This window comes from Ochotona princeps, chromosome 7 (genome assembly GCF_030435755.1).
Source record: "Ochotona princeps isolate mOchPri1 chromosome 7, mOchPri1.hap1, whole genome shotgun sequence".
In the NCBI taxonomy this organism is placed as follows: domain Eukaryota; kingdom Metazoa; phylum Chordata; class Mammalia; order Lagomorpha; family Ochotonidae; genus Ochotona; species Ochotona princeps.
This window is the reverse complement of record NC_080838.1, coordinates 5,586,277-5,602,335: the sequence shown is the minus strand read 5'-3', so window position 1 is coordinate 5,602,335 and position 16,059 is coordinate 5,586,277. Positions and strand designations below refer to the sequence as shown.

At 43.9% G+C, this 16,059-nt stretch overlaps 1 protein-coding gene across 3 annotated transcripts in view; it reads left to right on the top strand.

Annotated features, from left to right (window-relative positions):
• The window catches only part of MND1 (meiotic nuclear divisions 1), a 96,577-nt gene extending 80,841 nt beyond the window's left edge, over positions 1 to 15,736 (top strand). For 2 of the 3 annotated variants that reach the window (XM_058666670.1, XM_058666671.1), the window contains exons 7-8: positions 9,231 to 9,275; positions 15,498 to 15,736. In XM_058666670.1, the coding sequence (XP_058522653.1) occupies positions 9,231 to 9,275; positions 15,498 to 15,604 (152 nt within the window). In that variant the 3' untranslated portion in view covers positions 15,605 to 15,736. The remainder of the gene's footprint in view (positions 1 to 9,230; positions 9,276 to 15,497) is intronic. The other variant, XM_058666672.1, reaches the window with a different exon arrangement.
• Positions 15,737 to 16,059: the final 323 nt, after the last annotated feature.

Sequence of the window (16,059 nt, the reverse complement as noted above, 5' to 3'; positions counted from 1 at the left end):
ATCTTTACCAATTTAAAGCAGTGAGAAGTTTGATAACCAGCCGAAAACACAAGAATTATTTTAAACTATAAAAATGCTTTATATAAAATAAATACCACATTAATTTAACTTATACCTTGAAATAATTTAATAGTGAATTACAGTTAACTTCTATAACAAATTATTTGCAATAAAATTTTATATTTTTGAAAACATCACAAATGAAACCTTAAGAATTACAAGAGATAAAATCGTGTTTTTTTTTTTCTTGACCTTTTCTTTCGGATCATACTAAAAAGATATTTAAAAGGTAGAAAACCAGGCAACAGAAAACTTAGGGTCAGGTAATGGAGGTCTGCATGAATCAAAAAGCGGCCACCTGTAGCAATATAAGGCCTGACTAACAAAATCAGCATCCCAAGAACTACTATCAGAGCAAAGCATTTAGCCAAGCTTTTAATGGGTAGAGGATCCTCAGAAGACTCACTTCCAGAGGCCTCTTCCTTATCCTCCGAGTTTGACTCTCCTGACTCACTTAACAATCTCTGCAGCAGGTGCTGCATGCGCACTGTGGAGGACAAATTCCCCATTGCTCTAACTTTTCTCTAGTCACTCAACCGTGAACCTTATTGTCGCCAACCGCGAACCTTTTTATTTTTGTTTTTGTTTTTCTTGTCGCTAACCTGCGAACCTGACGTGCACGTCCCCGCCTAGTGCGGCTTCCTGAGCAAAAGGCTCAGTTGTAAACTAATTCCCGCTGTAAGCGGCTCCCTGAGCGATCTGCTCAGCTACTTACCTTCCTGGTATTCACCAGCTAACTTCTGTCCGAGTCACGGTACCAGATATCTGTGTCTCCCGTCCCGCGGAAGAAATCACCCGATACTGGAGAGCGTTTCAGAGGCACTTTTATTCCAACCTTCAGTTCCTTCTTTGGGGCAGAAGCCTCTGGCTTATATATCCCTCCTGTCCGTTAAATCCGTTACCCAGAAGCCTTCAGTTAAGTCAGTTAAGTCCGTTATTTCCGTTACACAGAGAACCTCCTCACCCCTCCTCCAAGGCCCCTGGCTATCTCTCAATCCTCCAATCAGCTTACACGCCTGAGGCAAGCAGTAAAGGGCCAATCACAGGGCACTTCCTGAAACCTGTCTCCAAGAGGAAGTAGGGTCCAGGCATCATCTTAGGGCAGGGCACACGTGCAGTGCTCCCAACATTCTAGAGCATATTGGAGGGCTGGCTGAAGACTGAGCCCGGTGGTCTTTTGAGTTGCTTTCTTCTCCTTCTTCATCTCAGCAGTGACCTTCAGAGATCACAGACAGCATTTGCTGTGGTCCGAGGGAGCAGGCTGCATGTGGAGCTCTATACGAGGGTCATGACTAAAGAACTGCCTGGAAGATACCAGTGAAAACAGTGTCTTTATTTAACCTGGCAAAGAGCCCAGTTCTATTATCTTCTCCCTAGGAAGTGTTTGGGCAAGGCTTTTAACTTCACAGCTGTCTTTTGTGGTGTTTAACAGTTAAGGCAAATAGTAGACTCATCAAAAACTTAAAAGCAATTGAAGAAGGTACATGTGGTTGCCTCGAAGTGGCATATTCCTGAAAATCTAGAATGCTACATGTATGCTTAGGCCTTCCCACACAGTGGAGATCAGAGAAGGTTCAGGCTCCCACCTTGGGCTGGCCTTGATGCCCTGTGCATTAAGAAGTGGAAATGGAGGCAGAGTTGTAGATTGTGTGAGTGTCGAAATTATGCCCCCCCCCACACACACACAAGAAGTCTTGGCAGAACCTTTTTCAAGAAGGCCTCTTCACAGAGCTTTAGTCTAGGTGTTTAAGGAAATTTCCTGTTTAGTCCACAGCTGACTAAAGATTTGAGTAGAGTAAAGGTGAGTAGAGATTTGATTGTCCACAGTCAACAAAGAACACAGTCTACCAAATTAGTTCAGAACAGGCACTAAGCAAAGAAATGTCACAATTACAGCAAGCCACAAGGCTGAGAAAGGCTAAGGTTAATTTTTCAGAGTTGTCTCATGTTATTTTAAATTGTTCTTGAGGCAACTCAGGTGCTAGACTTACTAGACAAATGCTTTAAGTCAGCTGTTCAAATATGCTTGGAGGAATGATGTTTGAAGAGCAAATGGAAAGTCCAAGAATGCTATCTCATCCAATAGGACAAATCCATAAACACAATATTTACAACTAACCACATAGAAAATCCAGAGTCGAAAGCTGTAGTAACTGAAATGAAAATTTCACTACAAGAGTTTATAGCAATTTTAAACAGGAAGAAGAAAAATCAGTAAACTTAAAGGTAGTTCAGTTGGAATTTTAGAAGAAACTTGGAGATCTGTGGGGCGTCATCAGGAGTGCCAATTCCAGAAGCAAAGGAGTAGAAGAGGCAGAAGGAACATTTGAAGAATTAACAGGTGAAATTTTATGAAAAACATTGGTCTGCATACATTCCCTAAAGCTAAAAACAAAGAGAATCTTGAAAGCAACAACAGAAAATTATAAATGTATCACAAACAGTGAGTCTTTAATAAATTATCAACTTATTTCTTCTTGGAAACTGTAGGTTAAAAGCACTTGGGGTGACACTTTTAAAGTGCTGAAAGGGGGCCGACAATGTGGCCTAGAAGGATTACCCTATCACCAGCAGTGTGGCCTTTCCGTATGGGCATGGTTCATGTCCCCATCCTGCTCATTGCTAATGTGCCAGAGAAAACAAGGGAAGATAGCCCACATGATACACCCATGTGAAAGACCTAGAAGGATTTCCAGACTTCAGCCTGACCCAGCCCTAGCCATTGTGGCCATTTGAGGGAATTAATCAGCAGATGGAAGATGAATTTCTTTGTAATTCTATTTTTGTTTTTTTATATATAAAGATTTATTTATTTTTATTATGAAGTCGTATATACAGAGAGGAGGAGAGACAGAGAGGAAGATATTCTCTCCACTGATTCACTCCCCAAGTAACTGCAATGGCCAGTGCTGCGCTGATCCAAAGCCAGGAGCCAGGAACCTCCTCCCAGTCTCCCACGTGGGTGCAGGGTCCCAAGGCTTTGGGCCATCCTCGACTGCTTTCCCAGGCCACAAGCAGGGAGCAGGATGAGAAATGGAGCTGCCAGGATTAGAACCAGCGCCCATATGGGATCCCAGTGAGTTCAAGGCGAGGACGTTAGTCACTAGGCCTCCATGCCGGGCCCTGTAATTCTATTTTTCAAATAAATTTTTAGAAAATTCTATTTGCTGAAAGGAAAACCCGGCCACCAGAACTGCTATATTTAACTTTTTTTTTTTTTTACATCAAATATGAAAGGCAATGTAAGGTATTTTGTGGTGGCTCAGGCATTGTGTGGAAGGTTATGCTGCCGCTGACACCTGCAACCCATTTAGAGTCTGGAGCTCAATTTGGATACAGTTTGGATCCAGATTTTGGGGGCACATATGTTAGGGTTGGGGTTAAACAGCCCGTGTTGCTGTACCAGTTTAAAAGTGGCTTTTCCACTCTCAGTGGAGTTCTCTGCTAATGTAGCTGGGAGAAATCAGATGATGGCTCAGGCGCTTGGTTTGATTCGCTGCCACAAACGTGGGAGACTGAGATGGAGTTCACGTCAGCCTTTGGCCTGGCTCAGCCCTAGCTTTTGTGGGTGTTGAGGGAAATGAACTAACAGATTGGTTCTTTCTGTCTCTGTCACTCAACCTTTCAAATGAACGCATCTTTAAAAAAAATAATAATGTTCTGTAAACAGAAAAAAAAGTATTGCTTGGCACAGTTCTGCCTTAAAAATGAATAATAATATATTCTTAGGCAAATAGTAACTAAAACTTAGTCATTAGCAGTCCTACCAGAAATACTAATGGGAGCCCGTCGGATACCTGACCATTGCTTCTTCAGCAAGAAGAAATATATCACACTGATACAGATTACTGCATAGGTAAATATTAAGGACAATGCAGAGAGCCGTCAAGAAGTTCATAAAAAATGTATATTATGAAACAGCTAGGTATAGATTTTGAAAAAAACATTGTATCCAAATAAACTTGAAAATTTACTTAAAAAGCGTAGGAACAGAGACAGATCTCCCAGTCACGGTTTCACTTCCTAAAGGCCTGCAGCGCCTGGGCCAGAATGAAGCTGGGAAAGCAGAGCTAATTCCAGGCGTGGCCAGTGGGCTGCATAGCCTCTAGTGCTTGAGCTGTCATCTGCTGCTTCTCAGAGTGGGCCTTAGCAGGACGCTGGTTCTGGAACCACGATACTGCACTGTGAGATGGGGCATCCAAGGGATGCCTTCACTGCAGAACCAAACTCTTGACTGCAAAATTTATCATTTAATTCCGGTTTTCCACTTAAATTTTGAAGTATGATCATATACATATATTTTTGTTTCCTTTTCTCTTTCTTCTCTTATGTAATTTAAGCACAATTGCATAAAGCAACAACAATGAACGTATGAAGGGCTTTCATAAAATTCATGGAAGGGCAAGGTGTTTGGCCCAATGGTTATGATGCCAGTCAACATATCTATGCCCTGGATTCAGTACTTGCTCCAGCTCCTTACTCCAGCATTCTATCAAATGACATGTTTTTACAGTAACAGCATAAAACGGGGCATGCAACAGTGGAATGTTATGGAAGCAAAGTTTTTGTGTACTATTGAAATCAAGTTATTAATATGAACCAGATTGTCATAGGATTTCCCACAACAGTCATTAAGAAAGTAATGCAAAAATACATAGTAAAAATTAGCACTGGAAAGTTCATTGGTAGACTAAAGCAATTTCTATTTAACACAAAAGAGTTTTTGCAGCTTTAAAGAAACTGGGGCAAACAGCAAAATTACAGGTGCTGGTCCTATCTTATTTGTAATTAAGCTGATTTGAAAATGGATGAAACTCCAGTTAAAATGTAGGGAGTCGCAGAACAGAATGTACCTTCTGTACCAACTGTACAAGGCTCACACTAGTTTCAGAGACAGATTTGTTGAAAGAAGAAGTTTGGAAAAAGACAATACCATGCAACATTAACCATGTGGGAACTGCAGCAACTGAATGAAGTCAGACAAAATACACCATAAATCAATAATTATTACTAGGGACAAGTATAACCAATACAGTATAAGGGTCAGTTCTTTTAAAAGGCATAACACTTCTGTATCCATATACACCTAACAATAGAGCTCTAAAATATGTGAAGCAAAAACAACTTAAGGGATAGATGATCCCAACCAATGCAAGTTCAGAATACCACGTTGACTAAAAAAACTAAGATGTAACCAGTGAAACAAGCATGTGTTGGGTCTGGGCCTTCTCAGTTGCTGATGCCTGTGCAGTGGGTACCATGCCTGGCATACACAGGGTCAGGACGGCCAGCTCATCTAGGCCAGCAGGGGACACCGGCTGCCACATCAGAGGATGGAAAGCAGAACATGGTGGACGGTTCTCCTGGCCAAGCTTTGCATCATGTTCCTGCATTTGTCCATGCACTTAGGTGGACTTGGTCAGAAAAAAAAAAAAACTTGCAGAGATTTCCTCAGCTCTGTGGCAACGAAACCAGTAACTTCTCAGAACTTTCAAAACTGCTCAAGTAACACCTTCAGAACACTCTTCCCAACATCGGGGTCTCTAAAAAATGTCATCAAACGACTGTCCCCCCCATTCCTGAGTGTTTGACAGCAAGGAGTGACCCTCTTCTGCGAACACAGGAGGGGAAGAAATGGAAATATATAACCCACCCACCTTCCTCCATACCTGACCCTCCCTGCCTTAATCAGAGGCCCACGTGGGCATGTATCCTTCTCAACTTATGTAAATAATGCTAAAATTTTGTTTTGATTTTAAAGGGCAAGGATCAGCATTATGTGGCTAAGCCCCTACCTGCAAAGCTGACATGTCTTGTACATACCAGTTTGTGTCGTAGCTGTTCTACTTCTAATCCACCTTATTAATAATGGCTTGGGAAGAGCAGCAGAGGATGGCCCAAGTGTTTGCAGTTTTAAAGAAACTGAGGGACAAACAGCAAGATTACAGATGTTGGTCCTACCTAATTTGTAAGTAAGCTAAAATCCCATAAGGGAGACCGAGGCAAATGCTTGAATTCAGCCTGGCCCAGCCCAGGGGAATGAGCCAACTGATGATGATCTGAACAATTTTCAAAAAAAAAAAATTTTTTAAGATTTATTTATTTTTATTGGAAAGGCAGATATACAGAGAAAAGGAGATCTGGAGAGAAAGATCTTCTATCTGCTGAAAATGAAAAGATTCATTTTATTTGGCAGAGAGGGTTACATAAAAGTAGAGACAGAGCTTTTCAGTCCACTAGTTCATTCCCCAAATGTCTATAGGACCAGAGCTGGGCTGATTTGATGCTAGGAGCCAAGGGATTTTTCTGAGTCCCCCGCAAGTGTGCAGGGGCCCAAGGACTTGGACTGTCTTCTGCTTTCCCAGGTGAGGCAGCAGGGAGCTGGACTGGAAGTGGAGCAGTCCTAACTTAAATCAGTGTCAGTGTGGGAGTGGGATGTTGTTGCTGCAGGTGGTGATATGGCACAGGAAAACTTTAAATAGAAAAAGTGAAGACTGGGGTTCGTGTTTAATTAAAATACTGACTAAATCAGAGCCTGGTGTGACTTCCTACTTCAAATTCCAGCTTCCTGTTAATGTGAACCTTTCAGGGCAGCAAGTCACAGCTCAAGAACTTGGTTGCCAGCCACTGTGCTCCTCCAGGCTTTGTCCTGGTCTGACCTTGTCTGTCGCAGGCGGTTAGAGAATAAACCAGTGGATGGAAGATCTCATCTGTCTGCCAGCGTGGGCATTCAAATAAAGAGTTTTGGGAAAGAAAGGAAGTCTGAAGTTATAACAGTCGATATTGGAAAAGGGAACACTGCTCTTGGCTTTAGAGGCTGGGTTCTGGCCACCCACATGGAAACCTGGATTGAGTTCTTGGCTCCCAGCTTTAGCCGAAACCTACCTGCTACAGCCATTTGAGTAGTGAACACGTGAATTAGATCTTTATTTATCTCTGTTTCTGTCTTTTTCTGTGTTTTCCAATTTATAGAAGTAAATAATAAACACAACAGGACGCGATTTCACTGTGATTGAGATATCTGATTTTTTAAAATGGAGAATAGCAGGTGCTGACAAATAGGCGGAGGAATTGGACCTCTTAGATAGCTGGTAGGATTGTGGAATGGTGAAGACATTGGAAAACTGAACGTGTTCTGCATACACAGCTACCATGTGAACCACCATTCCATTCCTAAATATATACTTAAGAGAACTGAAAATTTATTCACACTTTATTACTCATAATAGTGGAAACTCCTAATGTCCACCAGCAGATGGATAAGAATATTGTAGAATGTAATTTAGCAACAATAAAACCAAAGTATAGATGCATAGTACAACATAGATGAACCTTGACAGCGTTGTACTGAGTGATAGGCACCAGACACCAGAGACCACAAATTACAGTGTTCATTTCTGTGCAACGTCCACAGAAGGGAAATTGATAAAGACACAGTTGATTAGTGGTTGCCAAGGACTGGGAGGATGGGGAATGTTGAGTGCTCATTAAGGCAAGGTTTCCCTTCCAAGTGATTAAATGTGCTGTAATTAGGTAGTGGTGGTATAACTGTACAAACATAATTTTAAAACCACTGAGTTATACTTAATATGGTAAAATCTTTGGAATGTAAGATGCCGGTTGGAGTCCCCACATCCCATCTCGGAGTGTCTCGTTTGAGTCCTATCTCCATGGGATTTCAGCTGGTGGTTAATGTGTGTAGGAAGACAGCAGTGCTGACTCGGGTCCTTCAGTCCTGCCAGCCCCGCAGGAGACCTGCATGGAGCCTTAGCCTCTGGCTTTGGCCTGCCCAGCCACAACTGTTGTTGGTGATGGGATTATACAGTGTGTGGAAGATACCTCTGCATGTCTCTGCCTTTCAAATTAATAAGAATATCTTCAAAATAAATGCCATCACTGTAGGTCATCCTTATGTCCATAGCTTTATTAAGCATTATACAGGTTAACTTAAAAAGACAAGGTATATGAGATAAATTTAATAAAGATGTCTACTTAAATATATTGTTATAAATATTTTCTCACAGGGTTTTTTTAAAGATTTATGTACTTTTATTGCAAAGTCAGATATATAGAGAAGAGTAGAGACAGAAAGGAAGATCTTCCCTCCTCTGATTCACTCCCCAAGTGACCACAACCGCCAGAGCTGAGCCAATCCGAGGCCAGAAGCCAAGAGCTCTTCCAGGTCTCCCACGCGGGTGCAGGGTCCCAAGGCTTTGGGCCATCCTCAACTGCTTTCCCAGGCCACAAGCAGGGAGCTGGATGGGAAGTGGAGCAGCCGGGACTAGAACCGGCGCCCATATGGGATCTCGGGACATTAAGCCGTTGCTAGGCTACGGCTCCAGGCCCACGAATAACTTTTTACACTTGATCTTAGCCAAAGAGCCGAAAATCGATCCACCAGTAACTTTTTAAATGAGCTTTTTTAAAATGTGTTTATTTGGAAGAGGGATAAAGAGAAGTCGGCTGTCTGCTGGTTCAGTCTCTTAAATTGTCACAATAGCCAGGACTGGGGCAGCCAGGAACTCCACCTGGTTCTCGTACACTGCTTGGAAGGAGTCCAGGAACTTGGGCTGTCTGCTGCTGGTTTCCCAGGTGCATTCACAGCAAGTGGGAGCCAAAGTGGAGCAGGTGGACTAACTGGCATGCTTATAAGGATGCTGATTTTCAAGTGGCAGCATAGTCCCTTGTACTGCAGCACCAGTCCTCATCACTTATTTAAGAGAACATGTGCTCCCCTGATTGACTTCTCAGCTGTCTGTAACAGAAAGGGCTGAGTCCAGGCTGAAGCTAGGAACTGGAACCTGACTCCAGGTCTCCCGCATGAGCAGCAGGAACAAGGTTACTTGAGCTATCACTGCTGCCTGCTGCGGCCTGCTTTGGCACAAAGCTGGGCATCAGACACAGGGCCTCCCATACAGCGTGCCAGCATTTTAACCTAACTATCTTTTCATGACTAATGTAACCACAACTGCTGAAAGTTGGAGAATTTGAACAGGTTTATAAGATGTGTGTTATGTCACTCTGAGCTGTTTTTCATGATTATTTCATATATAAATCTTATAAAATGTATCCATGAAATAGAAATTTTACTCTTGTTCAAGAAAGCAAATATACAGATAGCTAAAGATAATTATTTATATGTAAACTTATATGTGTACTTTTCTCTTAAGGTCAAGCAAATAAAGTAGCCAAAGAAGCCGCTAACAGATGGACTGGTATGTATCTCAACGGCACTGCTCGATTCTCGTTAAGTAACTTGCACAGTTGTTTTTTGTTTTTTTGTTTTTTTTTAATTACAAAGTCAGATATACAGAGAGAAGGAGAGACAGAGGAAGATCTTCCGTCCGATGATTCACTCCCCAGGTGAACCGCAACGGCTGGTGCTGTGCCAATCCGAAGCCGGGAACCAGGAACCTCTTCCAGGTCTCCCACGCGGGTGCAGGGTCCCAAAGCTTTGGGCTTTCCCAGGCCACAAGCAGAGAACTGGATGGGAAGTGGAGCTGCCGGGATTAGAACCAGCGCCCGTATGGAATCCCAGGGTGTTCAAGGCGAGGACTTTGGCCGCTAGGCGACGGCTCCGGGCCCTGCCTTGCACAGTTTCACAGTGTGAAGCCAGCTGCCTTTGTGCTGCCTTTGTTCAAGAAAGGATTTTGCTGTAGATGCATGCATTACTCAGGTTTTTTTTCATCTATTAAATTATTTGCTTGGGATTTTGTAATTTGGTAAAGTATCAGGTGTTTTTTAACTTTTGCGTTTAAAAGATACTCAGACACTTTTTAAGAGCTTCATAGAATCCTGAAGATTCGCAAAAAAAAAAAAAAGTGTCATTGCAAATAGTATCAGTGATTGAGGGCTGACTGTGTGTCGCTACGGGAGGGAGTCTGGAACATTTGCCAAAGTAACGTTGTGAGCTTGGTATGATGAGTCTCCATATGTTTAGGAAGAAATTGAGACCCTTGGGATTCCAAGGCCACAGGTGTGCCTATCCGAGGTGCAGGCCATGAATCCAGTTTTTCTGATTCCAGAGTCCAAGCTCTTGGTCGGCCTGCTTTCATGTAACTGCTGGACTAGCCCATTTGCCAGGGAGTCGCCTACGATGTAGTCCAAGAAATGGAAGCTCACAAGGCAGTGTCCATGTCTGAAGGCTTAGCACAAAATTAATAAATGGTCATTTCTGGGAAATGTATAAAAGTATGATTAATATTGTTAAAATTTCTCAGAGAATTTTACTGGTGCTTTCCTAGTATTTAATTATGAGCTAATGATAATTGAAGTTTTTCAGCCTGCTCAGCCCATAATGCCTTCACCCATATTACTCATCCTCATTTTGTTCCTGTGGGAGAACAGAGATAAGGTGAAGTTGATAGAGAGGTGCCCAAAGCTCACCGTGATGCATTTAGGTAAAGGTTAGCAATCATTAATGGAAGAACAGGCTTAAGCCAAGTGTCCTTGACATCCCGTGCAGGCCTCTGTTTCACAAAAAGCCTCATCATTGTTTTCTAATGTATTTTAGAATTAAGAACATCAGTAGGATAGACATAATTGGCCATTGAAGTCCTATAAGGCTGTCATTGTATTTATTAGAAAATTACTTCTTTTTTTTTTTAAGGTTTATTTATTTGAAAGTCTGAGTGAGCGAGAGACAGATTTCTCACTCACTGACTCACTTCCCAGATGGCTGCAAGGGTCAGGGCTGGACAAGACTGAAGCCAGGAACCAAGAGCTTCATCAGTCTACCCAGGCCATTGGGATGGTGTGGACTGGAAGTGAAACAGCCAGGGGCACAAACCAGTACCCCCAAAAGATGCTGGCATCGCAGGTGGCAACTTTATCCACTGTGCCACAATACTGGCCACTACACAGTTATTTTTTACATAGGATAATGCCTTAGCAGTAAGGATGAAAGAGGGTAAAAACAGCCATTAACATTTAAAAGAGAGGGTAATGAAATGTCCTACAAACTATAGGTAAATAGTAAATACAATACTAATATAAGAGATACTAAAATTTTTGAGCATGAATTAAGAACCAAAAGGACTTTTTAAGTTAAAAATAAAAGAGTCACAAGGTGATTTCGCCCAATGATATAAAGCAAGGCAGCTGCATGCTGAGTGGGAAGAGCAATCACATACATGTAGGGGGAGGACACTTGAAGGGAGCCAGGCTGAGCACACACGTGTGGTGGGAGGATACTTGAAGGAAGCCACCTGAGCCCTTCCATGCTGCCGGCCCTCTGGAACATCTCTGAACCTGCTTCCTTCTCCGTGCAGCCTGGATAATGACTTCTCATGGTCAGGGCCATAGAGTAGGAAAGGTCTGCTGGCCCCACAGCACAGTTTCAGACACTTAGGGAAATACTCGTTCCCCTTTCTCAGCTGAAAGACCATTTGTAATAATTTTTTTTTATTTGTTTGCTTTCCAATCCCACATAGGCATCCAAAGTTATTAGAAAAGCAGTTGGAACAAGCTTTTCCCTCCTGTGTTATTATCTGCAGAAGAACCTGGAGCTTTTAAAGCGCTGTGGGAGGCAGGTATTTTTAGAACTAGAGAAGCCTGCTTCCAGCGGAGGCAGCCTACTGCCGTCCCACCTGAGGCAGCCTACTGCCGTCCCACCTGAGACCTGCTGGGGACGACGGAGGCCATGGAGAAAGCAGGAAGCTCAGGGGTCAGTCTCACTAGCACCTACGACTCAGGATTGCCTTATCAGTGCTAGTTAAGGTGTGCTTTCTGTTGACTCAGCAAAGTCATTAAAATGTATGTGTAATTGTGAACAGTGGCTGTGTAAGGCATGAGAGCTTACTTTGGGAGTGTTACGAGGACACTTCAAAGAAACGTGGAGAGGCGGGCATTTGACCTAGCGGTCAAGATGCTGGTTAGACCACCCGAGCCCCATATTGGAGTACGTGGGTCTGATACTCACTTCTGGCTCCTGACTCTGGCTTCGTGAAATGCAGACTATGGGAGGCAACAGGTAATGGCTCAGGTGGTTAGGTCCCTGCTGCCCATGTGGGACACTCAGATTGAGTTCTGGCTTCAAGCTTCACCACAGCCCATCCCAGCAATGCAGACATCGGGAGAGTAAGCCAGGAAGCGGGGCTACGTCTGCCTCTGTTGAACTTCCCGTTATATATGGAAATACCACCTCTAAATGTTGTGTGACAGCAAGCATCCATAGTAACAGGTTATAGCATGTGAAAAACTTATTTAATAATCAACATAGGTTGGTTTTTTTTTGTTTGTTTTCGAAGTAGGAGCCACTTTGGCTTCCATACAGAGCACAGGTCTCGTGCAGTTTATGCATGCAGTCTTAAACCCAGAGTGATGCATCTCTCCTTCCCTCCTGGATGGTGCCAGAGACATCGAAGGGGACAGGTGTGAGTTCCAAAACACAGCCTCAGTGCAAATGATATTGCCTGGCCTGCTCCCATAGGTGTCTTGGCCATACCACAGAAGGAGCAAACAAATTCTTTCTGTCTTAACCTTACTTCTTTAAAAATATCCAGAAAATTCATTTCTCATCCATTTAGAGAAGTCTCTACATAGGGCCCGGCGGCGTGGCCTAGTGGCTAAAGTCCTCACCTTGAAAGCCCTGGGATCCCATATGAGGCCGGTTCTAATCCCATCCAGCTCCACTTCCCATCCAGCTCCCTGCTTGTGGCCTGGGAAAGCAGTTGAGGACGGCCCAAAGCTTTGGGACCCTGCACCCACGTGGGAGACCTGGAAGAGGTTCCTGGTTCCCGGCATCGGATCGGAACACTGGCCCGTTGCGGTTCACTTGGGGAGTGAATCATCGGATGGAAGATCTTCCTCTCTGTCTCTCCTCCTCTCTGTATATCCGGCTTTCCAATAATAATAAAATCTTTAAAAAAAAAAAAAAGAAGTCTCTACATAACAGGAAAATGATTTGATAGGGAAGGAGCTAGCCTATCTGGAAGACAGCTTAAGGTCAGATATCTAGCGGCCAAGGACGTGTTCCATCAGTCACCTTTTAACAGGTCCATTAGAGGTCTGACGCAGCAGCCTAGCAGTTAAAGCCCTTGCCTTGCATGCACCAGGATACCATATGGGCGCCGGTTATTATCTTGGCGGCCCTGCTTCCCATCCAGCTCCCTGCTTGTGGCCTGGGAAAGCAGTCGAGGACGGCCCAAAGCCTTGGGGCCCTGCACCTGCATGGGAGATCCAGAAGAGGCTCTGGGATCCTGGCTTCAGATTGGCGCAGCTCCAGCCTTTGCAGCCGCTTGGGGAGTGAATCATCACACGGAAGATGTTCCTCTCTTTCTCTCCTCCTCTCTACATATCTGACTTTGCAATAAAAATGAACTTAAAAATAGGTCCATTAGACATCACTATCGAGGTTTTTGTGCTTTTATTTACAGTGACTTGAATACGCATCACTTCTCGGTCTTTTGGCTAAGATCGAGTGTAGTAATGTGAACATGGCTGATGGCGTCTTGTCCCGTGTGAGCCCAGGACAGAGTCTGTTCGGTAGCCCTGCTCAAGTGCTGCATTTCCCGTCTTCTCGTCCAGTTCTGTCCTCTGCAAGCTTCCCAGAGGCTCGTGTCGGTTCTCACTCCCCAGAAAGCCTCCTGTGTCTCCCTGCGGGGCCTCTGCTGGAAGCAGCACACGGGGTGCTTGGCCTCTCCTCTGTGGCACAGACACCACTTTGGCAGTATTGTGTAATTGTTTTTCTCTATATTTGAAGATATTCCTTCATACCTGTAGCACTCTGAGTACCTGTCTGGTGTAGCAGTGGGAAGGAAGAACTGACTATGTAGACACGGGTAGAACTGATAGAGTTTGTTGTACTTTTGGTATTATCTCTTAGGCTGTTAGGCAAAGTAAAGATTTGTTTTGAATTTTCTATAACACTATAATTGAAAAATGAAGAAATTTTATTAATCTAGTTCACAGGATGTGATAGTATTTACCTTAGAAATGAAAGATTTGTTTATTTTTATTTGAAAGACTAATTTTACAGAAAGAGAAGGAGATCTATAGAAGAAAATCTTCCATCCACTGGTTCACTCCCCAAGTGTCTACAATGGCCAGAGCTGAGCCAATCCTAAGCTAGGAGCCAGGAGCGTCCTCTGCATCTTCCACGTGGGTACTGGGTACCAAGGACTTGGGCCATCCTCCACTGCTTTCCTAGGTAGTCATCAGAAAGCTGGATTGGAAATGGAACAGCTGGCGCCACAGGGCCTGTAGCAGTGGAGGACATCCCAAAGCCTTGGGACCTGTACCCACATGGGTGACCCAGAAGAGGCTCCTGGCTCCTGGCTCCTGGCTTTAAATCAGCTCAGCTCCAGCCGTTGCGGCCACCTGGGCAGTGAACCAGCAGACGGAAGATCTTTCTCTCTCTCTATCTCTTCTCTGTACATGTGCCTTTCTAAAAAGTAAATAAATCTTAAAAAAAAAAAATCTGTTTCTTCACCATCCTGGAGGCTCGCAGTCCATGATCAACAGATGCTGTTAAGCCAGGCTGGAACCAGGAGCTTTATCTGGGTCTCCCATGTAGGTGGCAGGGCCCAGACACCTTAGGCCGTGTTCTGCTTTTGCAGCCCATTATCAGGAAGCTAGATCAAAAGGCAAGCAGCTGGAACATGAACTGGCACCCACATGGGATGCTGGCATAGCAGCCACTATGCCACTCGGAATGGTCCCTAATAATACATTTTAATTGTACGTATAAATGTGCGCATTCATGAAATCTAAAAAAGCCTATTGTTCCCAAGTACAGCCACTGTTAGCATTTCAGTGCTGCCTGCACCCCTCAGTGCCTGTACGTAGACCCTTCCCAAGGGGAAGCGTTGCAGTAGATTGCTGGTAGTTTTGTGTCACACTGGCAGGATGAGGATCTTTCGCCGAAAGTCTCTAAACAGAGTTTGATTTAATTCCTTGGGAATAATTTCTTTACATAGATGTAACAGTCGTGAAGTGGAAATTTAAATTGTGCTGGGCGGGGACGTTGAGGCCACATCTGTTGCTCTGTTAGTCTTAAGGGAGGAGGACCCCCTTCCCTCCTGTTCCTTTTCCTCCTCCTCCTCACTCCTCTCCTGCACACTAGCCGGATTGTCTGGAAGCCATTGCCTTGGTGGGGGGGGGGGGGGGAGGAAGGATCTGGAGAAACTGTGTCCCCGGGGGCGGGGGCTGGAGAGCAGGCAGCTCCCACTCCTGGGGTGACAGAGCCTGGCCCCTGCTGTGGGCATGTGGCAGGGACACCGCGAACCTGTCCTCGAGTTCATAGTGTTTCTGTGTGTTCTTGAACAGCAGTTAGCAGAATTCCACAATATTGTGATTCCTTTCACTTGTTCAAAATACAGGAAATTTCTTATTACAGCACATCTAAAAGTACCAAAATAATGAAAAGAACAGTGAAGACGTTTTACAATTGTAATTTGTTCTTTGAGCTTCAAAATCTTTCTTGGTTTTCTTTATAGATAACATCTTTGCAATAAAGTCTTGGGCCAAAAGAAAATTTGGATTGGAAGAAAATAAAATTGATAAAAATTTTGGAATCCCCGAAGACTTTGACTACCTGGACTGAGTCGCTAGCTGCTGGGGATCTGGGAGCTTGTGACTCTCTCGGTCTCTGATGCTTCCTGCCCAGTGTGCTGAACTGCCACTACCTGTCACTGTATCTGTCACTCTTTGCATTCTAAATAAAGTGTAAAGTCCAGATGTTCTTCACCTTTTTGGCAAAAGAAAACAAGGTGGAACCATGTGAGTAGAGCCATCTGTCTGCTCAATGGAATGAGGTTGATTGATGATATCTTAAAGATCAAAGTGTTGACATGAGAACTTTCTGGTGTTGTTTGATTGCATTAGTAAGTGCTATGACTGCATTGGAAGGCCCTGTCATACAAACACTTATATATAAATTTTGGAAGTAGCCCTAAAACCTTGAGGCCCGTCTGGCTGGATGCCCACATCTGGTGGACACTGGGTGTGTGTGACACTGTCTACCACGTCATCTCTGCACATTACTCACAAAGGAAGTCA